This window comes from Dreissena polymorpha, chromosome 8, assembly GCF_020536995.1.
Source record: "Dreissena polymorpha isolate Duluth1 chromosome 8, UMN_Dpol_1.0, whole genome shotgun sequence".
Taxonomy (NCBI): Eukaryota; Metazoa; Mollusca; class Bivalvia; order Myida; family Dreissenidae; genus Dreissena; species Dreissena polymorpha.
In genome coordinates, this window is record NC_068362.1 from 101,047,273 (window position 1) to 101,074,646 (window position 27,374).

Here is a 27,374-nt window from a genome sequence, read left to right on the forward strand (position 1 = left end):
ATGACTGTATAGAATGACAATTAACACTTTCTTGTTGGGTTGTTTGGTTTAAATTGTTAAACTTATTTGTTTATCTATGCTTTCTTATTTTATTGTTCTTACTAGTGATCTTTTAATATATTTGGACCGTGCTCTGTGAAAAAGGGGTTTAATGCATGTGCGTAAGGTGTCGTCCTAGATTAGCCTGTGCCGTCCGCATAGGCTAATCAGGGACGACACTTTCCGCTTTTATGATATTTTTCGTTTAAAGAACGTCTCTCCGTGCTCAAAGTGAGCTTCTGTAATCATCCTATGTCAAGCGTCCAGCATCATTTGGTGTGCGGTATGTGTGTATCGTAATATTTCAGATCGTTACAAATCTAGAGGCCACGTTTCCCATCTAATATTTATGGAACTTAATCAGAAAATATCGGACTGTTTGACCATTATATAAAGATAGAAATTTAGTCACGTGTTTGAAACTAGGTCACTATGTCAAATCATAGCAAAATCGTATAACCATTCTTGAGTCCACAATAGTGGTCTAAAACAGTGTATTCCTAAGGGCATAAGGAATATACTGGACTATACATTCCCAGGGTATGACACGCAGAGCGTACGTAAGTGTTAATATAGTATTGTATTGACTGTTACTATCATTTAATACGTATTTATAATATGAAATTTGACTATACTAGTATACAAAGTTTGTATTAATATTTAATTATAATTAGCATTGCACCTATCACTGCAATAATTATAAGAATGCGGTACCATATTACTAGAATCAACCCTGGTATGTTTCCGCGCAAGATGTATGATACGTTGGTGGAATTTACTGCCTCTTTCCCAAAGACCAAGATCTTGTCAGTTATTAGAATGTCCAGTTGATATTTGGACAGAACAGAGAAGACCGGGCCTTTGCATCGCTCCTCGATGAACAGGTTTAACACTAGTCCATGGGAGTGCAATGCGGCTCGAAGCCGGCGCCTCTGCAATGAAAAGAGGTTGCAGTGTAGCAGAATGTTGGCAGCCGTGAAGGGCGCCCGACAACGGTTCCAGAACGATGACATACTCTCCTGCGCCACCGAGTTACAGTGTGTTTCCAATCCTAAGACGCGTCGTGGCTCTGTCAAGCGTCATGGCTCTGTTAAGCGTTATGTCTCTGTCAATCGTCGTGGCTCTGTCAAGCGTCGTGGCTCTGTCAAACGTCGTGGCTCTGTCAAGCGTCGTGGCTATGTTAAACGTCTTGGCTCTGTCAAGCGCCGTGGCTCTGTCAAGCGTCATAGTTCTGTCAAGTGTCGTGGCTCTGCCAAGCGTCATGGCTATGTCAAACATCGTTTTTATGTCAAGCCTTGGCTCTGTCAAGCGTCCTGGCTTTGTCAAGCGTCGTGGCTCTGTCAAGCGTCGTGGCTCTGTCAAGCGTCGTAGCTCTGTCAAGCGTCGTGGCTCTGTCAAGCGTCGTAGCTCTATCAATGTTACAGTTCGTTCATGGAAGCATTTTGTCATTTATTTGAGTCGCGTTTTGAGAAAACTGGGCATAATGCATGTGCGTAAAGTGTCGTCCTAGATTAGCTTGAGCACTCCGCACAGGCTAATCAGGGACGACACTTTCTCTTTTACGACATTCTTCGTTTAAATGAAGTTTCTTCTTAGCAAAAATACTATTTAGGCGGAAAGTATCGTCCATGATTAGCCTGTGCAGTCCGCACAGGCTAATCTAGGACGACACTTGACGCACATGTATTAAGCCCTTTTTTTCTCAGAACGCGACTCATTTTATGACGAAAGCATTCATGTTCCCATATTGAACCGCGATTGTTTGGAATAATGATTCAAATCGAGCATATTTGTTTTGTAAATATTTGCTTAATTACCATCCCTACGGTATCAGGTTTCGTATGAATCGCATACGTAAAACCTATGTATGTGACACCATATTGAAGTCTTGTCTAAGTACATGCTTAAACAGCATAGCAAGCCTAAAGTTAAATGACTTGTGTGTGGACTCAAAAGGACCGTTTTTACAGATTTTGGCATGTATTGTAGTGTATCATTAAATGCTTTATATAACTAAATGTAAACATTTGATCTAAAAAGCTTCAGTTTAAAATCAAGAAAGAAACAAAAAAGTAACCCTCAACTGGGATCGAACCACTGACCCCTGACGTTAAAGTCTAATGCTTAGACCACTCGGCCATCCGTTCTCATACGATGAATGATGTATTTTATACTTTATATAAGCAATCCTCGTAGTGTCATAAAATAAATATAACGACAACAACAGAACTCCCCAGATTATTCAGTCGTTTCGCGTTGCAACAATTTAAAAATTTCAGGTTTTTAAATCGTCAAAAGATGCATAAAATGTATATTTCAGAGCATGGTAAATGTTCAGTATTACTGTTTCATCACAAAGATCATAACTAAAACGAAAATTTACGAATCTGAAACATTTCTTTTGAATTTTGTCACTTAACCAAAACGTGAAAAGGTCCCTTTAAAATGCATTCCTTAATATGGAATGAGTGATGTATTGGACGTCATCATTGATGACGTTCATTCGAACGAATGATAAAGGGGGCTAAGTTTCGTTAAGTTGAGGCATATAGCCGCGATTTGGGGCGCTTGAAAACTGGCCGAACACGTTTGCTGAAATTTGACATGTATATGGACAAGAATGCGATCTACCTGTTGGCGTAGGCGTTATACCTGGCAAAAATCAAGTTTTCGAGTTTTTTGTGTTTAAATACTTTTATGGGAAAGGGCACGCGCACAGATAAACATTGTGACGTCACTTCACAAACAGCGTTAGACATCCGCCATCTTGTAACGCGACAAAGAAACTCAGTGTTATTAATTCAATAAACACAGAAAATATGATTGTGTTTAATTATCATTAATACAAATGTCTATATTTTGTGCAGCGGATGTTTATTCAGACGGATACGACAGAATTACGTAAGTATCATTGTGTACTTTACAGTAGATTTTACTACGGAAGAAATTTATTATATCTCACTCAGTCACTGACAAAATGAGCTTGACACATAAACAACAACCGGATCGGATTTACATCCACATAATATTGTGCGAATCCGATGCAATTCAAATTACTAATGTTTGATAACGTTTGATGAATTCGTTATATCAATATGCATTAACTTTCAAGGGGAATAATTATAACTGAAATGTGCGATTCAATGACAGTGTTATATTGGGATAATTAGTCGTTTAGCCGTAACAGATAAGTATTTAGTTTGTTGTGTTTCATTTTCAACATAGTTTTACCGTTTTTTCCTTAAAGTAAAACAGTTCAGTCGTCATTATATCTTGAATTTTAAATATTGAAATACATGTCGGATATTTCATATTTTCGGACGTTGCTACGTAAGCTAGTTGTCAACATAATTATTAAGATACATATTTACCTTTTACCATACAGTTGTGCAGCTGTTTTCTACTTAATGACGCGCTGTTTAATGTCTATAATGTTGTTCTGCCCCTGATGATAATAAGTCTTTAACTCAACAAACCCCAGCAATGTCAATGGTCTGTCAACATTAGAAAAATATTAGCTAAAGAAACTTCAGCGTACAATTTATATAGTATTGACATACCTGTACGCTGAAGCCAACCCTGTATCGAAAGTCAACCAGAGTCGTAACATATTTATGTCACGCTATAAATCAAAGAATACTCATTTTCTTGGATACATTTCTACATATATTGGTGAATGAATATAAATTACTGCATCGAGGAATATTTTAAGGTTTAAATGTTTCAAATGCATCTAACAATAGATGAAAATAACTCTCATCAGTCTGAAATTCACAATTTTGAAGCCATTGTCGCTTTGTCCAAGACTAGTTTTCATTTGGATACTGTCGGATCATCCTTGACATCTTTTGCTGATATTGTAAACATTACCTTTGTTTTCTGAAATCTATTATTTGTGATTAACAACATACGTCTGGTGAATTATAAAACTGATTTCAGTGTGAATCGGGTAGTTTTAAATATTTACTTTGAGTTTGTATTTACACTACAATTTGTTAACAACACAAGCCAGAATATTCTAAAATACCGGGAAATGTCATTCTGAATTTGAAAACACTTGAGCACATGGTATACAAATATACAAATACAAATTTTATTTTAAGTCAGTTTGTACATAACAAGTATAACATTAACATCTACATTTTCACAACAATAACACGTATACTGAAAGCGCTTGGACAAAGCGGAAAGAATCCGGGTATTTCGGACCAGGGTATTTCCGGGACAGATTTACTCAATATGCAAAGGAAAAATATGATATGCCTAATCGACAATTTCAATTGGGTTTCGGAACGCATGGTTTTATTTTTCTATGCGTAATCGGCAATTTTACATTGGGTATTTACACAAATGCGCACCTAATCTGTAGCTCTGTTACAGTAATCTGTGAAACAACGTCATTAATAAAACAAAAAAATATGTTTGACCACAACGGTGGCTAATAATGTTTAGGAAAAATTACAAACAATATAGATTTATCTATAACATAACATGTTAGAATTTTATCATGCATTTATAATCACTCATAATGAGATTTCAATATACAGTTACATGCATAGACAGTTTTTTTTAAGCCAGTGCCTTTTGAATTCAGAAAATAAGCAAGATAAACCATAAAATTGGGAAAAATAGATAGTAAACCATAAAATGGAGAAAAATGAGGCATTATTAATATGATTATAAATAACAGAATCACAATAATATTGTTTTTAAGTGCACGATTTAGTGCATTTTTAAATTTATATTATAAAATGCTGCTTGAATTTCTTTTTACCTTTCATATGTAAAAAAAGAAATATTATCTGCTAGTGCAAAATATGACTGGTCATTTCGTAGCAAAAGAGAAGAAAATAAGTGCATTAAATAAATGAATTAATATTTTTGTATCTGGAATAGTTGTATTTTAAATCGATCCTCCACCCTATTATGGCCGAATAAGGGCTAAATTGCTTTCCAACTTGAAATGAAAAGGCATATTGGTTGATCGTGTAGCGTTTATGTGCAAAATTTGAGGGCCAATTGATAAAGCTTGTTGATGTCAAAACAGGTCAATATGCCAACCCTGCATTGAAGCCTAATATGCATTTATCTATTATTATTTGGGCACAAATAATTTTACTGTGTGAAGACCCTACATAAAAATGCTGATTTTTTTCTTACTTGGTACCTGGCGACACACATTTTCAAGTCTATTTCATTTAATTTGGCATAGATATTTATAAAATTGGGATCGTATGAACCAGTAGTCATAGTATAAGCAACATTGAAGCCTAATATGCATTCATCTATTATTATTTGGGCACAAATAATTTTACCATGTGAAGACCCTACATAAAAATGCTGATTTTTTTCTTACTTGGTACCTGGCGACACACATTTTTAATTCTATTTCATTAAATTTGGCATATATATTAATATAAGTGGCATTGTATGAACATATCGTCATAGTATATGCAACATTGAAGCCTAATATGCATCATCTATTATTATTTGGGAACAAATAATTTTACCGTGTGAAGACCCTACATAAAAATGCGGATTTTTTTCTTACTTGGTACCTGGCGAATCACATTTTCAAGTCTATTTCATTAAATTTGGCATAGATATTTATAAAAATGGTATCGTATGAACCAGTAGTCATAGTATAAGCAACATTGAAGCCTAATATGCATTCATCTATTATTAATTGGGCACAAATAATTTTACTGTGTGAAGACCCTACATAAAAATACTGATTTTTTTCTTACTTGGTACCTGGCGACACACATTTTCAAGTCTTTTTCATTAAATTTGGCATAGATATTTTAAAAAATGGCATCGTATGAACCAGTAGTCATAGTATAAGCAACATTGAAGCCTAATATGCATTCATCTACATGTATTATTATTTGTGCACAAACAATTTTACCGTGTGAAGATCCAACATAAAAATGCTGATTTTTTTCTTATTTGGTACCTGGCGACACACATTTTCAAGTCTATTTCATTTAATTTGGCATAGATATTTATAAAACTGGCATCGTATGAACCAGTAGTCATAGTATAAGCAACATTGAAGCCTAATATGCATTCATCTATTATTATTTGGGCACAAATAATTTTACCGTGTGAAGACCCTACATAAAAATGCTGATTTTTTTCTTACTTGGTACCTGGCGACACACATTTTCAAGTCTATTTCATTAAATTTGGCATAGATATTTTAAAAAATGGCATTGTATGAACCAGTAGTCATAGTATAAGCAAAATTGAAGCCTAATATGCATTCATCTGTTATTATTTTTGGCACAAATAATTTTACCATGTGAAGACCCTACATAAAAATGCTGATTTTTTTCTTACTTGGTACCTGGCGACACACATTTTCATTTCTATTTCATTAAATTTGGCATATATATTAATAAAAATGGCATTGTATGAAGTTATGAACATATCGTCATAGTATCAGGGGTGGCGAAATCAAATGTCCGAGTTGCCCGAGTCGTACATTTGCTTGTCTGGGCAACTGATTTTTTTCAATTAAGTTGTCCGTGGACAACAAGTTTTTTAAAAGTCGGGTCCAGGTATACAAAAAAAATACATTGTATTAAAGCTGTAATTAAGTTTTACAAAACCGGATTTTGACATGCGATTACATTGTCAGTGCTATTTGCGGAGCAATCAAGTTTTAATACGGGCACTCTCCTGCGCAGTGATCTCCCTAATTCTATAAGAGACCAGGAGCATGCCGCATTTTAAACATTTGGCCCGACTGTTAGACAGTGTACAGACTGGTTTCTGTATTTTTACAATCAGACGGAAATAAAAAGTATCAAAGTAAGATAATCAAAACACGGTCTACCTTGTTATTTAAGACAACTTTAATGGTAAAAAATGGAACTTTTTTTTTAATCTTCAACAACGGAGCAGAAACCCGAAGCTTTGAGCAGTCCACCTCCCAAAAAAACTAAGAAAGATTATGATAAAAAATATTATCTAAGTAAACGCACCAGAACTTTTCAAGAAACTTGGCTAACAGATTTTCAATGATTACACATGTACCAGTTGATGATAATCAAATTGCTACCAGTAGCGGAGCCTCAGTCTGACTCTGATGAGGTCCACATATTGGACTAGTTTAATTTGTTAAGATTACGATGTACTATGTTCAACACATGTTTTAATTACACTAGCTTTGCAAGATTAAAAGTTTTAGAAAGTCTTTATATTGTTTATAATATACTGCTATAATGAATGTACTATTGAAATACAACTATAAACAAAATAAGAAAATCATACTCATTTTGGTATATTCCACAGTGTTTTACATTAATCAATAAATGCGTTTATAATTTATATAAACATTAACGGACAAGTGTTGTTCAGCAACGGACAAGTTAAATTTCCTAAATGGTTGTCCGTGGACAAGTTTAGTTTTTTGAGATTTCGCCACCCCTGCAGTATAAGCAACATTGAAGCCTAATATGCATTCATCTATTATTATTTGGGAACAAATAATTTTACCGTGTGAAGACCCTACATAAAAATGCAGATTTTTTTCTTACTTGGTACCTGGCGAATCGCATTTTCAAGTCTATTTCATAAAATTTGGCATAGACATTTATAAAAATGGTATCGTATGAACCATTAGTCATAGTATAAGCAACATTGAAGCCTAATATGCATTCATCTATTCTTATTTGGGCACAAATAATTTTACTGTGTGAAGACCCTACATAAAAATGCTGACTTTTTTCTTACTTGGTACCTGGCGACACACATTTTCAAGTCTATTTCATTAAATTTGGCATAGATATTTATAAAATTGGCATCGTATGAACCAGTAGTCATAGTATAAGCAACATTGAAGCCTAATATGCATTCATCTATTCTTATTTGGGCACAAATAATTTTACTGTGTGAAGACCCTACATAAAAATGCTGATTTTTTTCTTACTTGGTACATGGCGACACACATTTTCAAGTCTATTTCATTAAATTTGGCATAGATATTTATAAAATTGGCATCGTATGAACCAGTAGTCATAGTATAAGCAACATTGAAGCCTAATATGCATTCATCTATTATTACTTGGGCACAAATAATTTTACTGTGTGAAGACCCTATATAAAAATGCTGATTTTTTTCTTATTTGGTACCTGGCGACACACATTTTCAAGTCTATTTCATTAAATTTGGCATAGATATTTATAAAAATGGCATCGTATGAACCAGTAGTCATAGTATAAGCAACATTGAAGCCTAATATGCATTCATCTATTATTATTTGTGCACAAATAATTTAACCGTGTGAAGACCCTAGATAAAAATGCTGATTTTTTTCTTACTTGGTACCTGGCAACACACATTTTCATGTCTATTTCATTACATTTGGCATAGATATTTATAAAAATGGCATCGTATGAACCAGTAGTCATAGTATAAGCAACATTGAAGCCTAATATGCATTCATCTATTATTATTTTGGGCATAAATAATTTTACCGTGTGATGACCCTACATAAAAATGCTGATTTTTTTTCTTACTTGGTATCTTGCGACACACATTTTCAAGTCTTTTTCATTAAATTTGGCATATACATGTATACAGCGTTTTTTTTCCTTCTTTAACTAGTACCGGGGAACGGTACCTTTCCCAAAGCCTACCGGAGGCTTCCCAATTTTAGCACCGGACCTTTCCCAATCTCGATATCTACCGTTCCGAACGATTTTAGGTGCCGTTCCCAATAGCCAGTGCGTTTTATTTTCGCTGGAAATATCTTTTGATATTGTCGAGCCTTTCATTTTCGGCCATTTATTTTCGCCGGACATTGTTGCGTAGAAAGTAAACAAAACTTTTCAAATGGGGCGCAACTCTAACCGCTGTGTAAAATGTGAATGGATTACATAACCGCGACGAGTGATCGATATTTCCCGTGAAAGAATCCCATCGCTAAGACCAGTCTTCCTTACATCAATAAACTTTCTCAACACTACTTTTTCGTTGACATTACAAAAAACGTAACCGTATTGAGTTAAATGCGCATATTACTTCTATGTATAGTTTTTTAAGTGTCAAATCCGGACAGTAACTATTCGGATACGGATATAAACAAATAAAAGTTTAACATAAAATTAAAAATAATGTGACATGGGTGTAAAATCCTATACTTATTTACAACATATACATAAGCATTTAATGGCACATGATCTTAATATCTTATTTGATGATTTGAAAAAAAATCAAAACAAAATATAAGACTTAGCTTTGAAAATTATTGTTAAAGCATTCCACTCTAAAAACTCATTTTGGTTACGTGTGACTATTCTCAGTGTCTATTGTTAAAAGATGTCAAACCAGTACAAGATCCATTGTTGTTGTTTTTGTTTAGTTTTTAAGTTTTTAATTTAACTCACATGAAACATTGCAGGGCTTGTAAGACTTTTAAGGGCTAAAAAAAATTATTAATATTATTTTTTATGCAACCTCAGTGCTTATGCCTATCACTGGAAGATATTTTTTTCCAATTGACGGGCACATTCTAACTGAAGTGGCAATAACACAATTTTCACATGACATGATACGATAGTCAAAATATCATAACCGTACTGTAGTTTTTCTGTCAAAACCTAGAGTTTAAAATGCTTTGTGATGCAGAATATAGCCCCTAATGATAGATTACATGCATTTTAAAGGTTCCCATTTCATCAATTTTGCGACTCGAATTTTTCCCAATTCATTGATTTCGCGACTCGTTTTTTTCCCAATTTGAAGATTTCACGACTCGAAAAATTCCCAATTGTAGGGGTACAGGTACCTTTCCCCTTTGGGGAAAAAAAAACGCTGGTATATTAATAAAAATGGCATTGTATGAACATGTCGTCATAGTATAAGCTGAGAAGCATAATACGCATTCATCTATTATAATTTGGGCTCATACAATTTTACCGTGTTAGCACCATATATCAAGTTGCAGATTTTTTTAATATTCGCCACATACCCAAAGGCATTTTCATTAATATCTCTGAAAAATAGACCTATATATTAATACACATGGCATCTAAAGAACATTTTATCATAGTTAAACATGGTTCCCAGCCAACCTGGAAATCAGGGAAAACCTGGAAAAAGACTTTCACTTTCACTATTGCCCAGTACAAATATATGGACAGAATGATTTTTTCACTTACCGGTATGTGGGTGTATGTTGGCTCTACTTCACAAGATACAGTCATTGTAGTTTAATTGAAAAACGCATCTTACAATGTGAGATGAGTTCTGGGTTCAAGCCCCAGTAGTGGCCTATCATGTGTGATATACAGAGCCATTATAATAAAATATACACAGTTATCTTTTTAAACAATACAATTAAATATAAGGAATAATGTTAAAGGGGCATTGCTGCTTAGCCATTTTTGGGATTGTATTGTGATTTTTGGCAAAATTTGACACTGAATAACAGGGTTTATATACATCCCAAGCATAAATGCTTCTAAATTTGTAAAAAAAAAACAAGTCGAAGTGTGCAGAATATTAAAAATTTGCAACTTTCTGATGTCTAAAGGTCATTAAATGCCACTCAAAGTTTACATTTTTTGTACAAAATGACCCATTTTGTGCTGTTCATTATTGGTTAATGTTTTACGCTGTCAGGTCCAAAAACGCTCATTCTGTAGCTTGTTTGGACTATAATCTATAATGTGGCCAAGTTTCAGCAGATTCGACCCAGTGGTTCTGATTTTATACGCCGTGCCTAGCTTTTATTAGTCCACTACCGGTTTTACCGGAGGGGATTTATGGTTTGTGCTCTGTGTGTCCGTCAGTCAGTCAGTCAGTCTGTCACACTTTTCTGAATCCTGCGATAACTTTAAAAGTTCTTAATATTTTTTCATGAAACTTGAAACATGGATAGATGGCAATAAGGACATTATGCACGTGATTTCATTTTGCTCCTATGTAAAAAATTCTGGTTTCTATGGCAATAAATAAAAAAATAAAATAAATTCTGACAATGGTGGAGCCGGTAGGGGACAAAATAATTTGCTTGACAATAGTCTTGTTGAGTATTACTCACTGACTTATGCATATGCGATCGCCTGTTTTCGGAGAATACCTGAGGTATTGTCATAGCTAGCTCATCGTGTCGTGTCGTGTCTTTTCGCCGTCCGGCGTCCGCCATGCTAAAACCTTAACATTGACCCATTGTACCCACAATTTTCGTACCCACATTTTTTTTCGTAACCAAAATGTTCGTACCCACATTTGTTTAGTACCCAAAATTTGTGTTCCCACATTTTCTTACCCAAAATTTTCGAACCCACATTTTTTTAGTTCCCACTCATTCCATCCCGCGAAACCCTTAAGGTGTCGCAAGTCTAGTTACGTTAGTATGGAATGAGTGCTGTATTGGACGTCATCATTGATGACGTTCAATCGAACGAATGATAAAGGGGGCTAAAATTCGTTAAGCTCCAGCGTATAGCAGCGATTTGGGAGTCTTGAAAACTGGTCTGTAACTTTTGCTGAAATTTGACATGTATATGGACCAGAACTCGATCTACACGATGGCGTATTCGTCATATCTGGGAAAAGTCCAGTTTTTGATAAAATTACGAAAAAGTGGTGTTTTTTATTGCGCAATCGCTATAAAATGAGTTCTCGCCGGAAGCGTTAATAGCGTTAATAGCAACCCAAACACAATTCAACACAAGGAGACAATTCACGCGATAGACACTTCAAATTTGATTTTAATTAATACATATTGCGATTTTATTCCCAAATTAATAAATAAATTCATATTGCGTTTAACATACATAGCTGAACCCGTTTAGAAAATATTAACAAAACAAACAAAAACAAACAACAGTTAAATTTCATTAATGTAAATATGGTAACCTGATTACATATCCACTAGCGTACACATGAAAAATAGTTCGCAAGTAAACAACAAACAATCAAATTTAAACGCAAATAAGTTAACAAAATATATAAAATAAATCCGAGAAATCGATACTTAAAACTACAATTTCTGCACTAAAAACATTTTTGAGAGTCATTAAAACACATTATTTCGGAAGTATACAACCAACATTCAATATGGCTGCCAATGAACGTTCGAAAAGAACGCGAGAAAGTATTTACAAAATAACATCATCAAAATAGTTAAAGTGAACGCTACTTCGCCGTTTTTTAGATAAGTATACGATCTATTGAAAAACACTAGCATTTGACATAAACACACCCGTGGATATGGAAATAGACATCACGCGGCTCCCGCATTTTGCGCTGTGTACGGTTGTTCAGAAAACTTGGTAAGTGTCATTGTGTTCTTGAATTTGTCCGATGAGTTGAATTTTATATACCATTACCATGTGAGAAAGTTTTCAAACACATTTATTTCTCACGAAACTTACCTTTAAAAATAAACAACACAAATATTAGTGGCACGAACTGGTATTGGCACGAAACGACAATCAACCGTTAAAGTTCAAGGGCATAATTTGAATGGAAATACATGTGTTGAATATTGGATAAATTAATCGTTTTGCCGTTAAAAGGGTAATTTTTTTTGGTTTGCTTTGCTTATTTTTTTTATCAAAACACAAGTTTTATAGTTTGATTTCTGTATAACAGTTCAGTTAACGTTATATCTTGAATTTATTAATATCGATTAGATGTCGGAGTTTGCACATTTCGGACGTTGCTATGCAAGTTAGTTCTCGATAGAATATACTGTTTTACCTTTTCGCATACAGTTGTGCAGCTGTTTTTCCATGTAATGATGCAATGTTTAACGTCTGGAATACCCCCCTCGATGTTATAAATCATTAACTTCTCAAATTATAAGCATCGTCAACTTGACAAAGTTCTGTCAAGATTTAATATTTTTATTTAATTAATAATTAGTAGAATATGTAAAGCTGAGTAACATTAATTCAGACTGATTTCTGATTAGGGCAGTGGTTCACCTGATTCTCATATAGGTTCACCACACCACAATTTATAGCAGTACAAAAACAAATAGCTTGTAATTATAATTGATAAATGTGAATGTTTAATTTATTTGTTTGCAACAATTTGGAACCTTTTGGTTTGAGCATTGTAAGCCTAGTGTATATTTGCCCCTTTGTTCAGCACACATGAATTGATATGGAATACAGCTATATCTTGTGTGGCGTATTTTCATTTAAACTCTGAGTTTTAATGACTACAAGTCAGTCGTGCAGTTAAATATGTTTTTAAGCATAGAAAGAATCCAATATTATTTTGGATTTTGTGTTTGCCATGCATAATTTAAATTTTCATAGGAATAAAATAACTTACAGCGACAGGATTACGGCTTTGTTATGTTAAGCATATGATACAAATGTAATTAAGAATTAGTGTGGTTGTAAATAAATTTTGAGAAATGGAACGCAAAAAAATCACAGAAAATGGAAGTTCGTGCATGTTACTGTGTCTTGCAACTTTATAATATTGTTTTAAGAATTGGATTAAAGTTTAAATTTAGGTAAGCGTGTTGCTTATACTAAATTTAGTTCTTTATGTCTCCTTTGCTCATTGGTATGAAATGCGTATCTCGTGTAACGTAATTTCATTAAAACTCTGGATTTTAATGACGACAAGTCAGACGTGTTATTTTATTTAACAGTAAAATATTTTTTAAAGCATCAAAAGATTGTAAAAATATTTCCGATTGTATTTTTGTCATGCATAATTTAATCTTCCATAAGAATAAATAACTCGCTGCGTAAAGATTTCGGTTTCCTTAATCATGTTTTAGGTAAGAATGGTTAGCATTTGATGCACAAATTAAAAAAAAAATAGTGTGGTTTTTAATAAATTTTGAGAAAGAGAAGGATGACCAAAATTGGAGGTTCAAATCTTTGTAACTTTATTGTTTTTAAGCAAAGGATTAAAGTTAAAATTGATGTACATGTAAGCATGTTGTTAATGCTAAATTGAGTTTTTTTATGACTCCTTCGCTTCTGTATTGCGACACCTTAAGGGTTTCGCGTGATGGAATGAGTGTGGAGTTCAAATGAATTTGAGATTTTTTTACAAAGTGCGTGCAGTTACCGTATCTTGCAACTTTATTGTTTTAAGAATTGGATTAAAGTTTAAATTTAGGTAAGCGTGTCGCTTATACTAAATTTAGTTCTTTATGTTTCCTTTGCTCTTATATGGTATGAAATGCGTATCTCGTGTAACGTAATTTCATTCAAACTCTGGATTTTAATGACGACAAGTCAGACGTGTTATTTTATTTAACAGTAAAATCTTTTTTAAAGCCTCAAAAGATTGTAAAAATATTTCCGATTGTATTTTTGTCATGCATAATTTAATCTTCCATAAGAATAAAATAACTCGCTGCGTCAAAATTTCGGTTTCCTTAATCATGTTTTAGGTAAGAATGGTTAGCATTTGATACACAAATTAAAAAAAAATAGTGTGGTTTTTAATAAATTTTGAGAAAGAGAAGGATGACCAAAATTGGAGGTTCATATCTTTGTAACTTTGTTGTTTTAAGCAAAGGATTAAAGTTAAAATTGATGTAAATGTAAGCTTGTCGTTAATACTAAATTTAGTTTTTTTATGACTCCTTCGCTTCTGTATATACAATGTATACACTACGTGACCCGTGATTGTTGCCTAATTTGCGGAGTCAAGGCGGACAGTTTGATTTTTGAGATTTCACGTGATTCGTCACTCTGCCGTCGCGCGAGAGCAAGATAATCTTCGCCCTGATTCCCCTCAGTTTTGCGGTGATTCGCCGTGATTGCAGTGGATATCCGATTTTCATTGAATTAATTACGCACACTTGTAAATGCTTCGTCCGATAATCGATAGTTAGAAGACTGATGATGGCAACCTGCCGTGATCCTCGTGGACAACGTGAATTTCATGCATAATTCCGTCAAAACATTTATTCGACTCGTAAAGTGTGTAAACAAATTATCGTTGAATTTATAACGCAACGGTTAATATTTGTTGAAATCTCAAATGGGAATAATTAAATTTGTAATCCGAAACCCATTACCGTAAGTCGATGTTAACGCGTTTTTAATCCGAAACACACTTCCGAATGTAAATGTTACCGCAACGTTTAATATTTTTGCTTCAAATTAGCAGCGCAAATTTATTTTGTGTCGAATCTTTTTCTCAATTAAAAAGAGCGCGAAAATTATGCAGCATGTACAACATCGCGTCTATTGCATACAAATGGCGTATATTACGCGTTTTAACAAGCACACAACAGGTCAGGGGATTGACGCATATTCAGAGGCAATATTTCATCAAATCTATAAATAGTCACTTAAAAAATGGCAAGGTTTGTGTTAAAGAAATAGCTGAAGGCTTTTATCGTAAATATTTACCAGAAAGAGATTGATAAAAACGGAATAAACGGGATTATCGGGTAATAAATAGAAACTTGAAAAATAGTAAGTATACAGTAATAGATTCGGGTTGAAACGGATGTATTGGGGAATCGTTCGAGTCGGGATTTTACTAGCTGTGCGGAAAAGTTTTAAAACAATTAAACAATATAAAAAAATATATTTTTAAATGACTGGGGGATTTTTTTTGAAGAGTCATAGCGCACCAAATGACGTCTTTTGACGCTGTTTTTCTTTGAGTTATAACGCACCACAGAACGTGAATTGACACGTTAAATTAAAAAAAAATCAACGTCGGGATGGGACACCCCTCCAGAACCCACCCCCGGGGCGCCTGAACTAATTCCTGGGGAAGGCACTGTATCGGTGACATCGATGATTCAGCAATTCATGCATATAAACCGAATTGTATCGATAACTGTATACATAACGCTTTTCTAATGTTCACAATTATCAAATAATCCAACATAATTACAACTTCACTTACGAAAAAAATAATCTTAAACATTTATGTCGGTAAATATGCTTGAGAATTTCATTAACACAACCATATGACTACGCCATTTTTCAGAAGTGTAAAGAGTACAGTGCATAATGTGGGACGAGCGTATTTAAAAAGCTTATATCATATTTCTCGTAAATTACCAAATTATTAGTTTTGTCTAAATCAAATACCATGTATAGATAAACAAGGTATTTATAACAGACCAATGACGAAACAGTATGCAACTTTCAATTTAGACAGTGCTACATGTATATGGCAACAATATGGAATTTGAAAAGTGGTAGTGTATTCGGGCCAGGAATATAATTAAATAATGTTTACATGTTATGTTCAATAATTATTGCATGATCATTCTGCGCTGTTATATTAATTTGGAGCCGTTAAAGCTTCCGACATTACTTCATCAAATTCATGTCGAACGGGAGTATTTTAGCTAATACGCCCATTGTATACAACAACAACAAAAGCTTTATTATTGCAATGTATAATGTAAATGTATACATATATGTTACATGTACATGCGGTGATGCGAGAATTGCAGCAAAAATCACGGGTCGCGTAGTGTAGTATGAAATACATATCTCGTGTAACATAATTTCATGTAAACTCTGGACTTTAATGACGACAAGTTGGATGTACGCAGGGGGTTTTTTTACTAAGAAAGTGACGCCGATATTCGGCGTCTTCCCCTACCAGAAATTTTCCCCTAAAAATACCATTTCCCCTCCAAAAATATAATTTTTCACCAAAATATAATATTTTACCCTCAAAGAATTTTTCTTTTTTCTTTTGGGAAGTCGACGCTTATCCAATTTGTACCATGTACAACGATCTCGCTCTCTCTCTCTCTCTCTCTCTCCCGACGAACACTCAAATCTGGGAATCCCAGTGATTCTATATATAGCTCTTAAATTACGTCATGGAAACCGGGCAACTAATCGTATTAATCATGTGACTATTTTACTGGATTCCGGTCTTGCGCGAGAAGGGTGTTTCGTCAATTAATTACCGGAAACCAGTCGAATTTTCATCCGGGTTATGTGAAAGCCAAGATATAAACGTTAAAACAGAAAAAGTCTCATAATTGGCTAGTGCTGCAACAATATACCGGTTTATCGGTATATATCGCAATACGCAATTCGCATATTGTATTGCGATACGATTTTCATCATACCGGTACGAACATTTTACAAAAAATCATTCACATTTCCTCCAGAAAAGCCATTCGAAATAATGATAACAAGGTTAACAAAAAATTCCGTAAAAATAGCATTCTGAAAGTGTATTATACGGAGTAGCGTTGTTACATCGGAGCATTCGTTCGATGCTTTTGAACAGATTATCGTTGAATTAATTGCGCACAGCTGTAAATGTTTTGTTCGATTCTGTATTGAGCATTATTAAATTTGTATTCCGAACTTCGGAATCGTTTCAAAATTTTAATGCTAATGCGACAATAAAAAATTCTAGTGTCAAATAAAAAGTGCTTTATCCTTTGTCTCAATAAAAAGCGCGCGAAAATTATACAGACATGTAGAACGTGGCATGGAAAGTATGGGTGTATTTTGTGTTGTATAAAAACGGGAACATCACGTCAGGTGAATTACGCGTGTTCAGTGGAAAAAAAGCCCCGGTTGGACATTATTTCATCACATCTTTAAATAGTAACGAATGCCAAAATGTATTTGATACTTAAGAAAATTTGCGAATGTTTGTGTTTTTTGTTATTCTCGAGCACATATATAGTAAATATATACCAGAATTTGCTTTAAAACTGGAATATACGGGATTATCGGGTAATTGGCAAGTTATAATTTTGGTACAAGTAAGCAATATATTGCGATATATTGCAATACGGGTTTTTGAACTGACAATATATTGCAATACGGTTTTTGGCGTATTGTTGCAGCACTACAATTGGCGTTCATACACGAACAAAATAAAACGTTCGGACTCGGAAAATATTAATTGCGTTGACGTATTTTTTAAGAATGAATCATCAAAAACCGTTGAAACCCAGCAGGATTCGGAGGTACATGTAATCAACATCGATTAATACTGTCGGATTATTGTGAAAGTGAAAGTAGACAATCGGCAGCTGCCGCACCTTTCCCTTCCAATACTGTAGCAGATCTAGATCGTCAACCCATTCATCATGAAATTGAAATCACAATATTGACATCGTTCCCCGGCCCAAGTTGAAAACATTTCCCATTATTAGATCTACCCCTGCAACTTTATTTAGGACTTTGACTTTAATATCATACTTGTTCATGTGTTTAAGAACAAAAAGGTCAGAGACATGACTCTTTTTCTAAAAAAAACCCTGAAGTCTGTAGGTGAGTTATAGACATTGAAATGAACAGTTTTTTATTTTTTCCCCAAATATGTCTCTTTCGCGCGCGATTTTCCCCTTTTACCCAGCGTCCAGCGTCTTCCACTTTTTCGAAAAAAAAACCCTGGTACGGTTTCCTATATTGTGTTTAAGGTCAGAATGGTTAGCATTTAATACTTTTATTATTAAAAAATAGTGTGGTTTTAAATAATTTATGAGAAAGGGAAGGAAGAACAGAAAATGGAAGTTCATATCATTGTAAATTTATTGTTTAAAGCATTGGGATAAAGTTAAAATTGAGGTAAGCGTGTTGTTAATAATAAATTAAGTTTTTTATGACTCCTTCGCTCTTGTAAAGTATGAAATACGTATCTCGTGTATCGTAAATTCTTTTAAACTCTGGATTTTGTGATTGCCTTTTGTCTGTCGTCTGTTGTTAGTCGTCAACATTTACCTTGTTAACACTTAAGAATGTAATGTATTGCAGATTCAGAGATGTCTGTTCTGTTATGAAGGTCATGTGAAAAATAAACTTATGGGCTGTTTGCATATTTTAATAACATATAAATATTGTTCAAATCTATTTGTTGATAGATTTAAAATAACTAACTTTCCTCTTACATGCCCTTGTATTTCAAGATAGAATACTTTCCTTCACGGAGGAAAGAGGTCTGAGTTTGAATCTCAGTGGGGGCTTCAGAGGATGATTTATTTTTAGAAAAATGATTATATTTGCTCAACTTTGTAAATGACTGAAAGCCACACACCTAAAAATTAACTGCATGGCATAGTAAATTTATGTATAAATAATAAACATATTTTTATCTTTGCCATTTAGAATATATCTGGTGATTACAAGGTAGAAATCAATCTTTTTTGCGCTTTAAAACTTAAAAATAATTGCATTTGTCAAAATAGACTTATATGTCTACAAATCCTACTTTCGGTTTAAAAGCGGTACCATTTAAACAATAATATATTACTTTCTAACTAGGCTATAGATTTAATTTTACCTATGCCAATTAGAATATACACATGTTAGGCTATAGATTTAATGACAGTTTTGCACACCTTCAAATTGCATCTTTATGTATTGATTAACATGTATTTCATTTCAAAGTGTGTGGCTTTAACCAAATAACTTTGAAAATTTCTTTTAAAGAATGAGGTTTCTGAAAATTCAATCATTGAAGAAACATTTATAATTTGAGGGTACAATAAGACAGCAAACTAAGAATAGACATCCATTTGAGTTTTTTTATCAATTGAATATGCAAAGAAGAAATTAAATATCAGCAATACAAAAGCCTGTAATATGTGCAGCGTGTGGTTTTTCTATCTATCTATATATGCTCAGTCAAATTCAAACTAGGCAAATATTTACTGGACAGAAGGTCCTGTAAAATGGGAAAAAATACAGGACCCGCTCTTTTTTTATAGGACCTACTGGCTACAGAATATAATAGTTAGTAAAATAACTTGGTTTCATTGCCGGGATCAAGGTGTTTATGATATAAAATGATAAAATTATTGAATAGGTATTAATTTTAAGGTCACACATTTGTATCTGACATTAAATAATAATACACGCCATACATGGTACTAGTCTTGTTTAGAAAAAAGAATTTTTTAAATGCTGAACGCATGTTAACAGTTAATATAAACAGGAATCGCTTCTTTGTAATATCTTAAGAACAATTTCCAAAACAAAAGTACTTTATACTTTTTTAACTAAGCTATGCTTAGCGTGCATGTCAGGTATGAGTCTGGTCAATACAGCCTAAACTTACAACGGCCTCGATAAATGACAACCGGCCTGTTTCACGCGTGGACATTGATAGCCAAGATAATAACGGTTTGAATTACAACGATCATTATTATACATTACTATTGCTATTAAAACCACACAAATTGATATCTGCATCATTTAAATTGTAATAATCAGATTTATGATTATCTTGTTAAGGGACTAGGCCGTCATGGATTTGGACCGTCCTGACCCGCATTTGTAAGATGCACATAAATAGACCAATCAGGTGCCCTCGGAAAATTCCGTCAGCAGAAAGAGAGTTGGTATGGAAAAGCACATGTATAAAGACGCTATTGCTATTTTTGCACCTCAGAAAACTTTCAGAGCCATAAACAAACCTATGAATTTGTTTTTGTTTTTTTTACCGGACAATGAGTCCTGTAAATTTGACAGACAGGCCTGACCTTACACAATTTTACAGGACGTGTTCGTCGGTCCGGCCATGTTTGGCCAAGACTGTATACTGTCTAACTCCCCTTTCGGGTATTATTGACAGGTAATAGATATGACAGAATACTCTATAAGTATAATTGTGCACTCAAATTTTTTATGACAAGTTGAATTATTAGTATTGTATATACCATTTCCATGCGATAAATTTTAGAAACCCATTTATTTCTCACAAACTGGGGTTGAAAAGTAAACAACAACGGGGTTTGATTTTACATTCATGAGTTTTTTGGGGTGTTTAATACATGTATAGTCATTCAAATTACTAATGTTTGATAAGGTTTTATTAATTTTGGGTATAGTTAAAAATGTTCTGTCGGTTTAAAACCATGGCCGTTGAGGGCGTAGCAGTTTTCCTTATATGGGCCAATGGCTATAGTAAAATCTTGTTACCACTCTAGAAATCACATTTACTGTGCATCCTTCAAGAAACTTGGTCAGGTCATTTGTTCTTATGATGTCTTGGCTGAATTTGAAAAACTGTTTCGCTTTCTTTAATTTATTCTCAAATCTTAATGAAGTTTGGTCAGAAGATTTGTATAAATTAAATCTCAACCAAGTTTGACACTGGGTCATTTGAGCTAACAAAATTGGTTAATATATTAAATAAACAAAATGCATGTTTATACCACAGAAGTCACACTGTTAGTCTAATCTTCATCAACATCAGTATGAATATTTAACTTCAAAACAAATATTGGACCAGGGATTTCAATAGAAGCAGAATCCTGCGTTTTGACGCGAGCAAATTAAAAATGACTCATTTTTGACGCAACCCTTTTTTCTGCCGTGCGTCATTTTGACGCATAGAAAATTTAACCCGTGTGTCAGTCAGTTAACATCTCCAGTTCCATGGTAATAAATCCCCCTGTGCTCCTAATCAAAATTAATGTTTCAGTATTTGAAACTCGGTCTATAATCGAGGGAATAGAGGTCTACCCCGGGCGTTGTTTTTTTATACTCACAAGTCATAATACTACACATAAACATTAAGAAAACACATTTTCTCAATTAGATATAAATTACCCGAGTAGAATTAAATTGCTACGTCTGACCTTTGACATTGTAAATGGCGGACGTATTGTAAATTAACATTAAACCTGCGTTCAATTTAAAAATGGCGATTCAAACAACAACAATTCAAATTACAAGTATTATGGTGATTCAATAATGGAGATAGCATTAACTGGATTTAACAAACATTAAATAAGGTTTGTTAAACCAGATAACAACAAGGAAATTTTGGATTATTAAAGTTAAACTACTACTGGTAAGGCATTCTTAAGTGTATATATTTCCGACATGTATAGAATTTGGATAAACAGTAATAGATATACTAGATGTTCCATGCATTTAGATTGTGTTTTTGTACAAAAGCTATCATAGGGATGATGATAATATGAGTTTTATAACAAGATAAATATGTGATGAAAAGGTGCTACAGGTACATATCTTAAATTACTTAAATGTGTTATGATGAAGTAGATTTTAATGAGCATTTATTGTTTTAACAAATAAACATAGTATAGTGATAGAAATAATAAAAGTTGTAAAATGAACATGTTTTGTTTTTGAAAAACTTAAAAGTCGATATTGTTCGCACAAATTATTGATATTTTGTCCTTATCTTTGTGTACCAATTCATTAAAATATGTTGTGTTATGTATCATGGTATTTTTATTTAATAACGCAGTATTACTTTTTTAGATATTGTGTAACTCTTGGAGCATGTTTTTATCTAAAAAAATTGAATAATACAGACAAAAACACAATTAATGCGCTTCAAAATTGACCCGAGAATTTTTCAATTTGACTCCTCAAAATTTCAGTCCAGGGGTCATTGACTCCTGGTTTTTATGGAATGAGTGCTATATTGACGTCATCATTTGAGGACGTTCAATTGAACAAATGATAATGGCGACTAAAATTCGATAAGCTCCAGCGTATAGCAGCGATTTGAGAGTGTTGAAACTGGCCCGACACTTGTGCTGAAATTTCTCATGTATATGGCGTTTTCGTCATATCTGGGAAAAATCCAGTTTTTGATAAAATGACGAAAAAGTGGTGTTTTTTATTGCGCAATCGCTATAAACACGTGGATAAGCCGGAAGTACATGTAGTGTTAATAGCAACCCTAAGACAATTCACCCCCACAAGACGATTCACCCGCTAGACAATTCAAAATTGATTTTAAATATAAACAAATTCGTACCAATAATATTTCGTACCCATATTTTTTTCGTACCTATTTTTTTTGTACCCATTTTTTTCGTCCTCAAATTTTTTTGTACCCAAATTTTTTTTTTGTACCCATTTTGTTCGTACCCAAATGTTTTTTGTACCCTAACTTGTTCGTACCCAATTCTTTTTTTCGTCCCCTTTTTTTCGAACCCAAATGTTTTTCGTACCCAATTTTTTTCGTAGCCCAATTTTTTTTTACCCAATTTTTTTGTACCCATTTTTTTGGTACCAATTTTTTTCATACCCAAATGTTTTTCGTACCCAAATTTGTTCGTACCCAAAAAAAATTTGTACCCATTTTTTTCGTACTCAAATTTGTTTCGGACCCATTTTTTCGTACCAAATGTTTTCCGTTCCCAATTTTTGTCGTACCCAAATTTATTTTTCGTACCCATTTTTTTCGTACCCAAATGTTTTTCGTACCGAAATTTGTTCGTACCCAATTTTTTTTTCGAACCCATTTTGTTCTTACCCAAATGTTTTTCGTACCCAAATTTGTTCGTACCCATTTTTTTTTTTCGTACCCATCTTTTTCGTACCCAAATGTTTTTTGTACCCACATTTTTTCGTACCCAAATTTTGGTTCGTACCCATTTTTTTCGTACCCAAATTTGTTTCGTACCCAAACTTTTATTTGTACACATTTTTTTCGTACTCAAATAGTTTTTTCGTACCCTAATTTTTTTCGTTCCCTATATTTTTCGTATTCTAATTTGTTTTCGTATTCAAATTGTTTTTTTTTCCTACCCTATTTTTTTCATACCCATTTTTTTCATACACAAAGTTGTTCGTACCCAAATTTTGTTCGTACTCATTTGATCGTAGTCAAATTTTTTTCGTTCCCGAATTTTTTCGTACCTAATTTTTTAATTGGTACCCATTTTTTCGTACCTAAATAGTTTTTCGTACCCTTATTTTGTTTGTACCCTTTTTTTTGACTCAAATTTGTTTCCATGCCCAAATTTGTTTTATTTCATACCCACATATTTTTTCGTACCAATTTTTTGTTCAATTTGATTTGATCTCTCCACTCATTCCATCCCGCGAAACCCTTAAGGTGTCGCAACTCTAGTATGGAATGAGTGATGTATTGGACGTCATCATTGATGACGTTCATTCGAACGAATGATAAAGGGGGCTAAGTTTCGTTAAGCTGGGGCAAATCACTGCGATTTGAGGCGCTTGAAAACTGGTCGGTAACTTTTGCTGAAATTTGACATGTATATGGAGAAGAATGCGATCTACCTGTTGGCGTAGGCGTTATACCGGGGAAAATTAAGTTTTCGAGTATTTTGTGTTGAAATATTTTTATGGGAAACGGCACGCGCGCATGACGTCATGAAAAGCGCTTAGGCTAGCTTCCATCTTGTTAATAAACATAGAAACCAAGTTACGCGTTATTAATTCAGTTAGGCGTTTAATCGATAAACAAAGACGTAATAATTGTGTTTGAATATCAATCGGTAGTACACATGCATGTCTTTTGTGCACATTGTGGTTTTTTAATGAACATGACATAAATCTATGTGTTATTCAACGTATTGTGTGCGACGAGTTGAGGAAAGGTTTACACGGCTAGGCTTTCCGAGATAAATGTAAGTACACACTGGTATTAGAATGGTATTCTATTTATCCGATAATATCTTGAATATAAATGATATTGAGACAATTATATTATTAGGGTTTAATAATTTATTATTTAATCAATAAATAAACGCGAGCAGCAAATCAATTAATTTCGTTTATAGTGGAAACCGAAAGTAAACAAAGCAACCGTCAAAATGGCTGACGACATAGCAACGTAGGAATTAACACTCAGAAAATATTTACAAAATAAGATCATCAGAAATGATATAAAGTGAACGCTAATTCGCTGTTTTGACGATAAGTATACGATCTATTGAAAAACCATAACATTTGACATAAAAACACCCGCGGATAATCCGATATGGAAATCTTCAGCGTAACGAAATAGCAGACACCACACAGCGTCTCATCTGATTCTACGCTGTTTGCCAAGGCCGATACTATAATGAATGGAAATGCACAAACTCAGTAACTGGCAAGCATATATGCATTAGTATGTTGTTTCGTGATTATTTAGAAACGACTACATAATTCTTTTGGTTCAGCCAGTGCAACTTAAGAGAAATAAGTATAAAAAGTTTCTACACCTGACAACAATGTGCCAACTTAATACAAGGTAAGTTGTTTACATTATTTAAAATATTGCAACAATAAACAGCTGGTACAATGTAATGTCATCATTTTAATTTTAATAAGCCCGTGGTTAATTACCCTTTTTAATCTTATGGATCAATGCATCTCTAACACCTTCAATTGACTTGTTCATGAAAAATATACACCCTCAGTGCATGTTATCCCATACACCATCACTCACTTACTAAGGCTCGATTGGTCATTCTCGGCTCGGGTACTACTTACCAGTACATGTACCCCGGGTACTCTTAACTTTACTTACATGTACCCCGGGTACGGTAAATAAACTTAAACATACCCGCAAATATTAGATTGTATCCGAGTTGTATATCCGCCCAAAACCCGATATTGTTAAACATGCTACCGATTAACGTAAAACAATATTGTTTACCTTAAAGAAACTTCTCTTTTAAAAAATCTGCATCAACATGCTTTTTAGTATGAGTGTTGAGAGGACGCCGTAGGAATAATCAAGTAATCAAGAATACGTCTCTGTTTCTGCTTTTATTTCCTTCATGTATAATGACGATAAGGATTGACGACTAAAATTGACAACAATGATAACAAGCATTGAAAACTAACACTAACGACAAGCATTGGCAACTAGATGTAACATTGACGATTCTCTACAATAAATGAAATTAACAATAAAGAATGAATAATAAGATTATAGTACAACAGATATGCTTTTCAAAGTATAATATAATAGCATACACTCATTAGAATAAGAGGTTTCATAAATAACAATTTGAAACATGTTCAATCAATATCGAAATATCTTATTCAATATTTATTACACAGCATGAATTAATTGTTAAAACATAATATAAATACCATTTAACCATTCCCCATTTAACGGACCTTGCAAACCAAATAATGTTTCTTTAAAAAAATCTATGACGGTAAAAAGTGAGCGTGCGATGTCGCGGAAAATATTATACTTGACGACGTCATACAATGACGCGACTTTAAACAATTTAAGATTTAAAATTAAATCACATCATTGATTTTAACAATGAGTTTTGATAATATAAATGCCATTGAACAGAAAATTGACATAAATGTAAACATAATTAATTTTTACAAAATACCCGACAACAACAGATTTAGTGTTAAAATTCCCGGGTACGTTTTAGTATATTTACCGTACCCAGGGTACGAGCCTTACTAACTGTATTATTATTATATCTCACCGACTACAAGGTACCTTTACCTTGTTGTGTTTATCAAACTGGAATTTATGTAAAATCCGGCTTTGTTTACTTTTATTTTTCATTCATTTGATTACGCAATTGTTGACGTACCTCGTGGAAAATTATTTGAATCTTTGGATTTTAATGGCGACAAGCTATAAGTGTCAATTTATTTTAAAAACGAATCTAAGATTTTAAGTATTGTGTGTTTTTCATGCATAATTCAGTGTTTTCCAGAAAATTGAGTACCAGTTATATGGCCGGCAACTATGCAGTAAAACAAAAGCATTTATGACATTTACTTGATATATTTGGGAAAAAAAGCCGTCATGTAAATGTAAGAGTAAATGTAACGGGCAGAATCGCTGGCTGCCGGTATTTAAAGAGAACACTCATAATAGTAAACTAAATCTCTACGACACGATTACAGCGTTGTAAAATTGTGTTTTGGGTGATAATGGTTAGTAATTCATACAAATGTTATTAAAAAATATTGTGCTTTAAAATTAATTTTGAGAATGGGATGGAAGAACAGAAAATGAAGAGCATACAGGGATGGAAATAAGTGGTTTCCCATGAGCCTGGGGCAAGTAGATTTTGGCCTGGGCAACTCAATTTCAAAAGTTGGTAAACTTGTTTTTTTTTAAATCTTAAAACAATTCAGTGCAATAAAAATTGAAAAACAATTGATCACCATGGATCAATACTAGTTAAATAACATTCATTATATAGGAATAGGACATGATTCAATTTAGGCTCATAATAATACATCATGCATTGAACATGTGTATTGTCAGCAAATGTATATAATTATCTATTATTTTATTTAAAAAATGTATAATAATATTCACATGTTCATATTTCTGGGCTCGTTATTCTTTATCTGGGCAACCAAAATACTAAAGATGGTTGCCCACACTAGTAAAAAGTTAGTTTCAATCCCTGGCATATCATTGTAACTTTATTGTTTAACTGCATTGCATTAAAATTGTGATTGAGGTAAGCTTGTTGTTTATAGTATATTTACTTTTTAGCTCGACTATTATATATGAAATATATATAGTGTAGCTATCCTACTCACCCCGGCGTAGGTGCGCGCATTGGAATGTTTGCGTACCACCTCGAATATATTTCCTATGTCCATTGACATATTGCTTTCATACATGTATTTTGCTTCTTAACCAACATGACCCCAATGTATAA

The 27,374-nt window shown here is 33.5% G+C and overlaps 1 protein-coding gene across 3 annotated transcripts in view; it reads right to left on the minus strand.

The window, feature by feature from the left end:
- Positions 1 to 818: 818 nt before the first annotated feature.
- The window catches only part of LOC127842017 (uncharacterized), a 51,570-nt gene continuing 25,014 nt past the window's right edge, over positions 819 to 27,374 (minus strand). For all 3 annotated transcript variants that reach the window (XM_052371322.1, XM_052371324.1, XM_052371323.1), the window contains one exon: positions 819 to 971. In XM_052371322.1, coding sequence (XP_052227282.1) covers positions 847 to 971 — 125 coding nt within the window. In that variant the 3' untranslated portion in view covers positions 819 to 846. The remainder of the gene's footprint in view (positions 972 to 27,374) is intronic.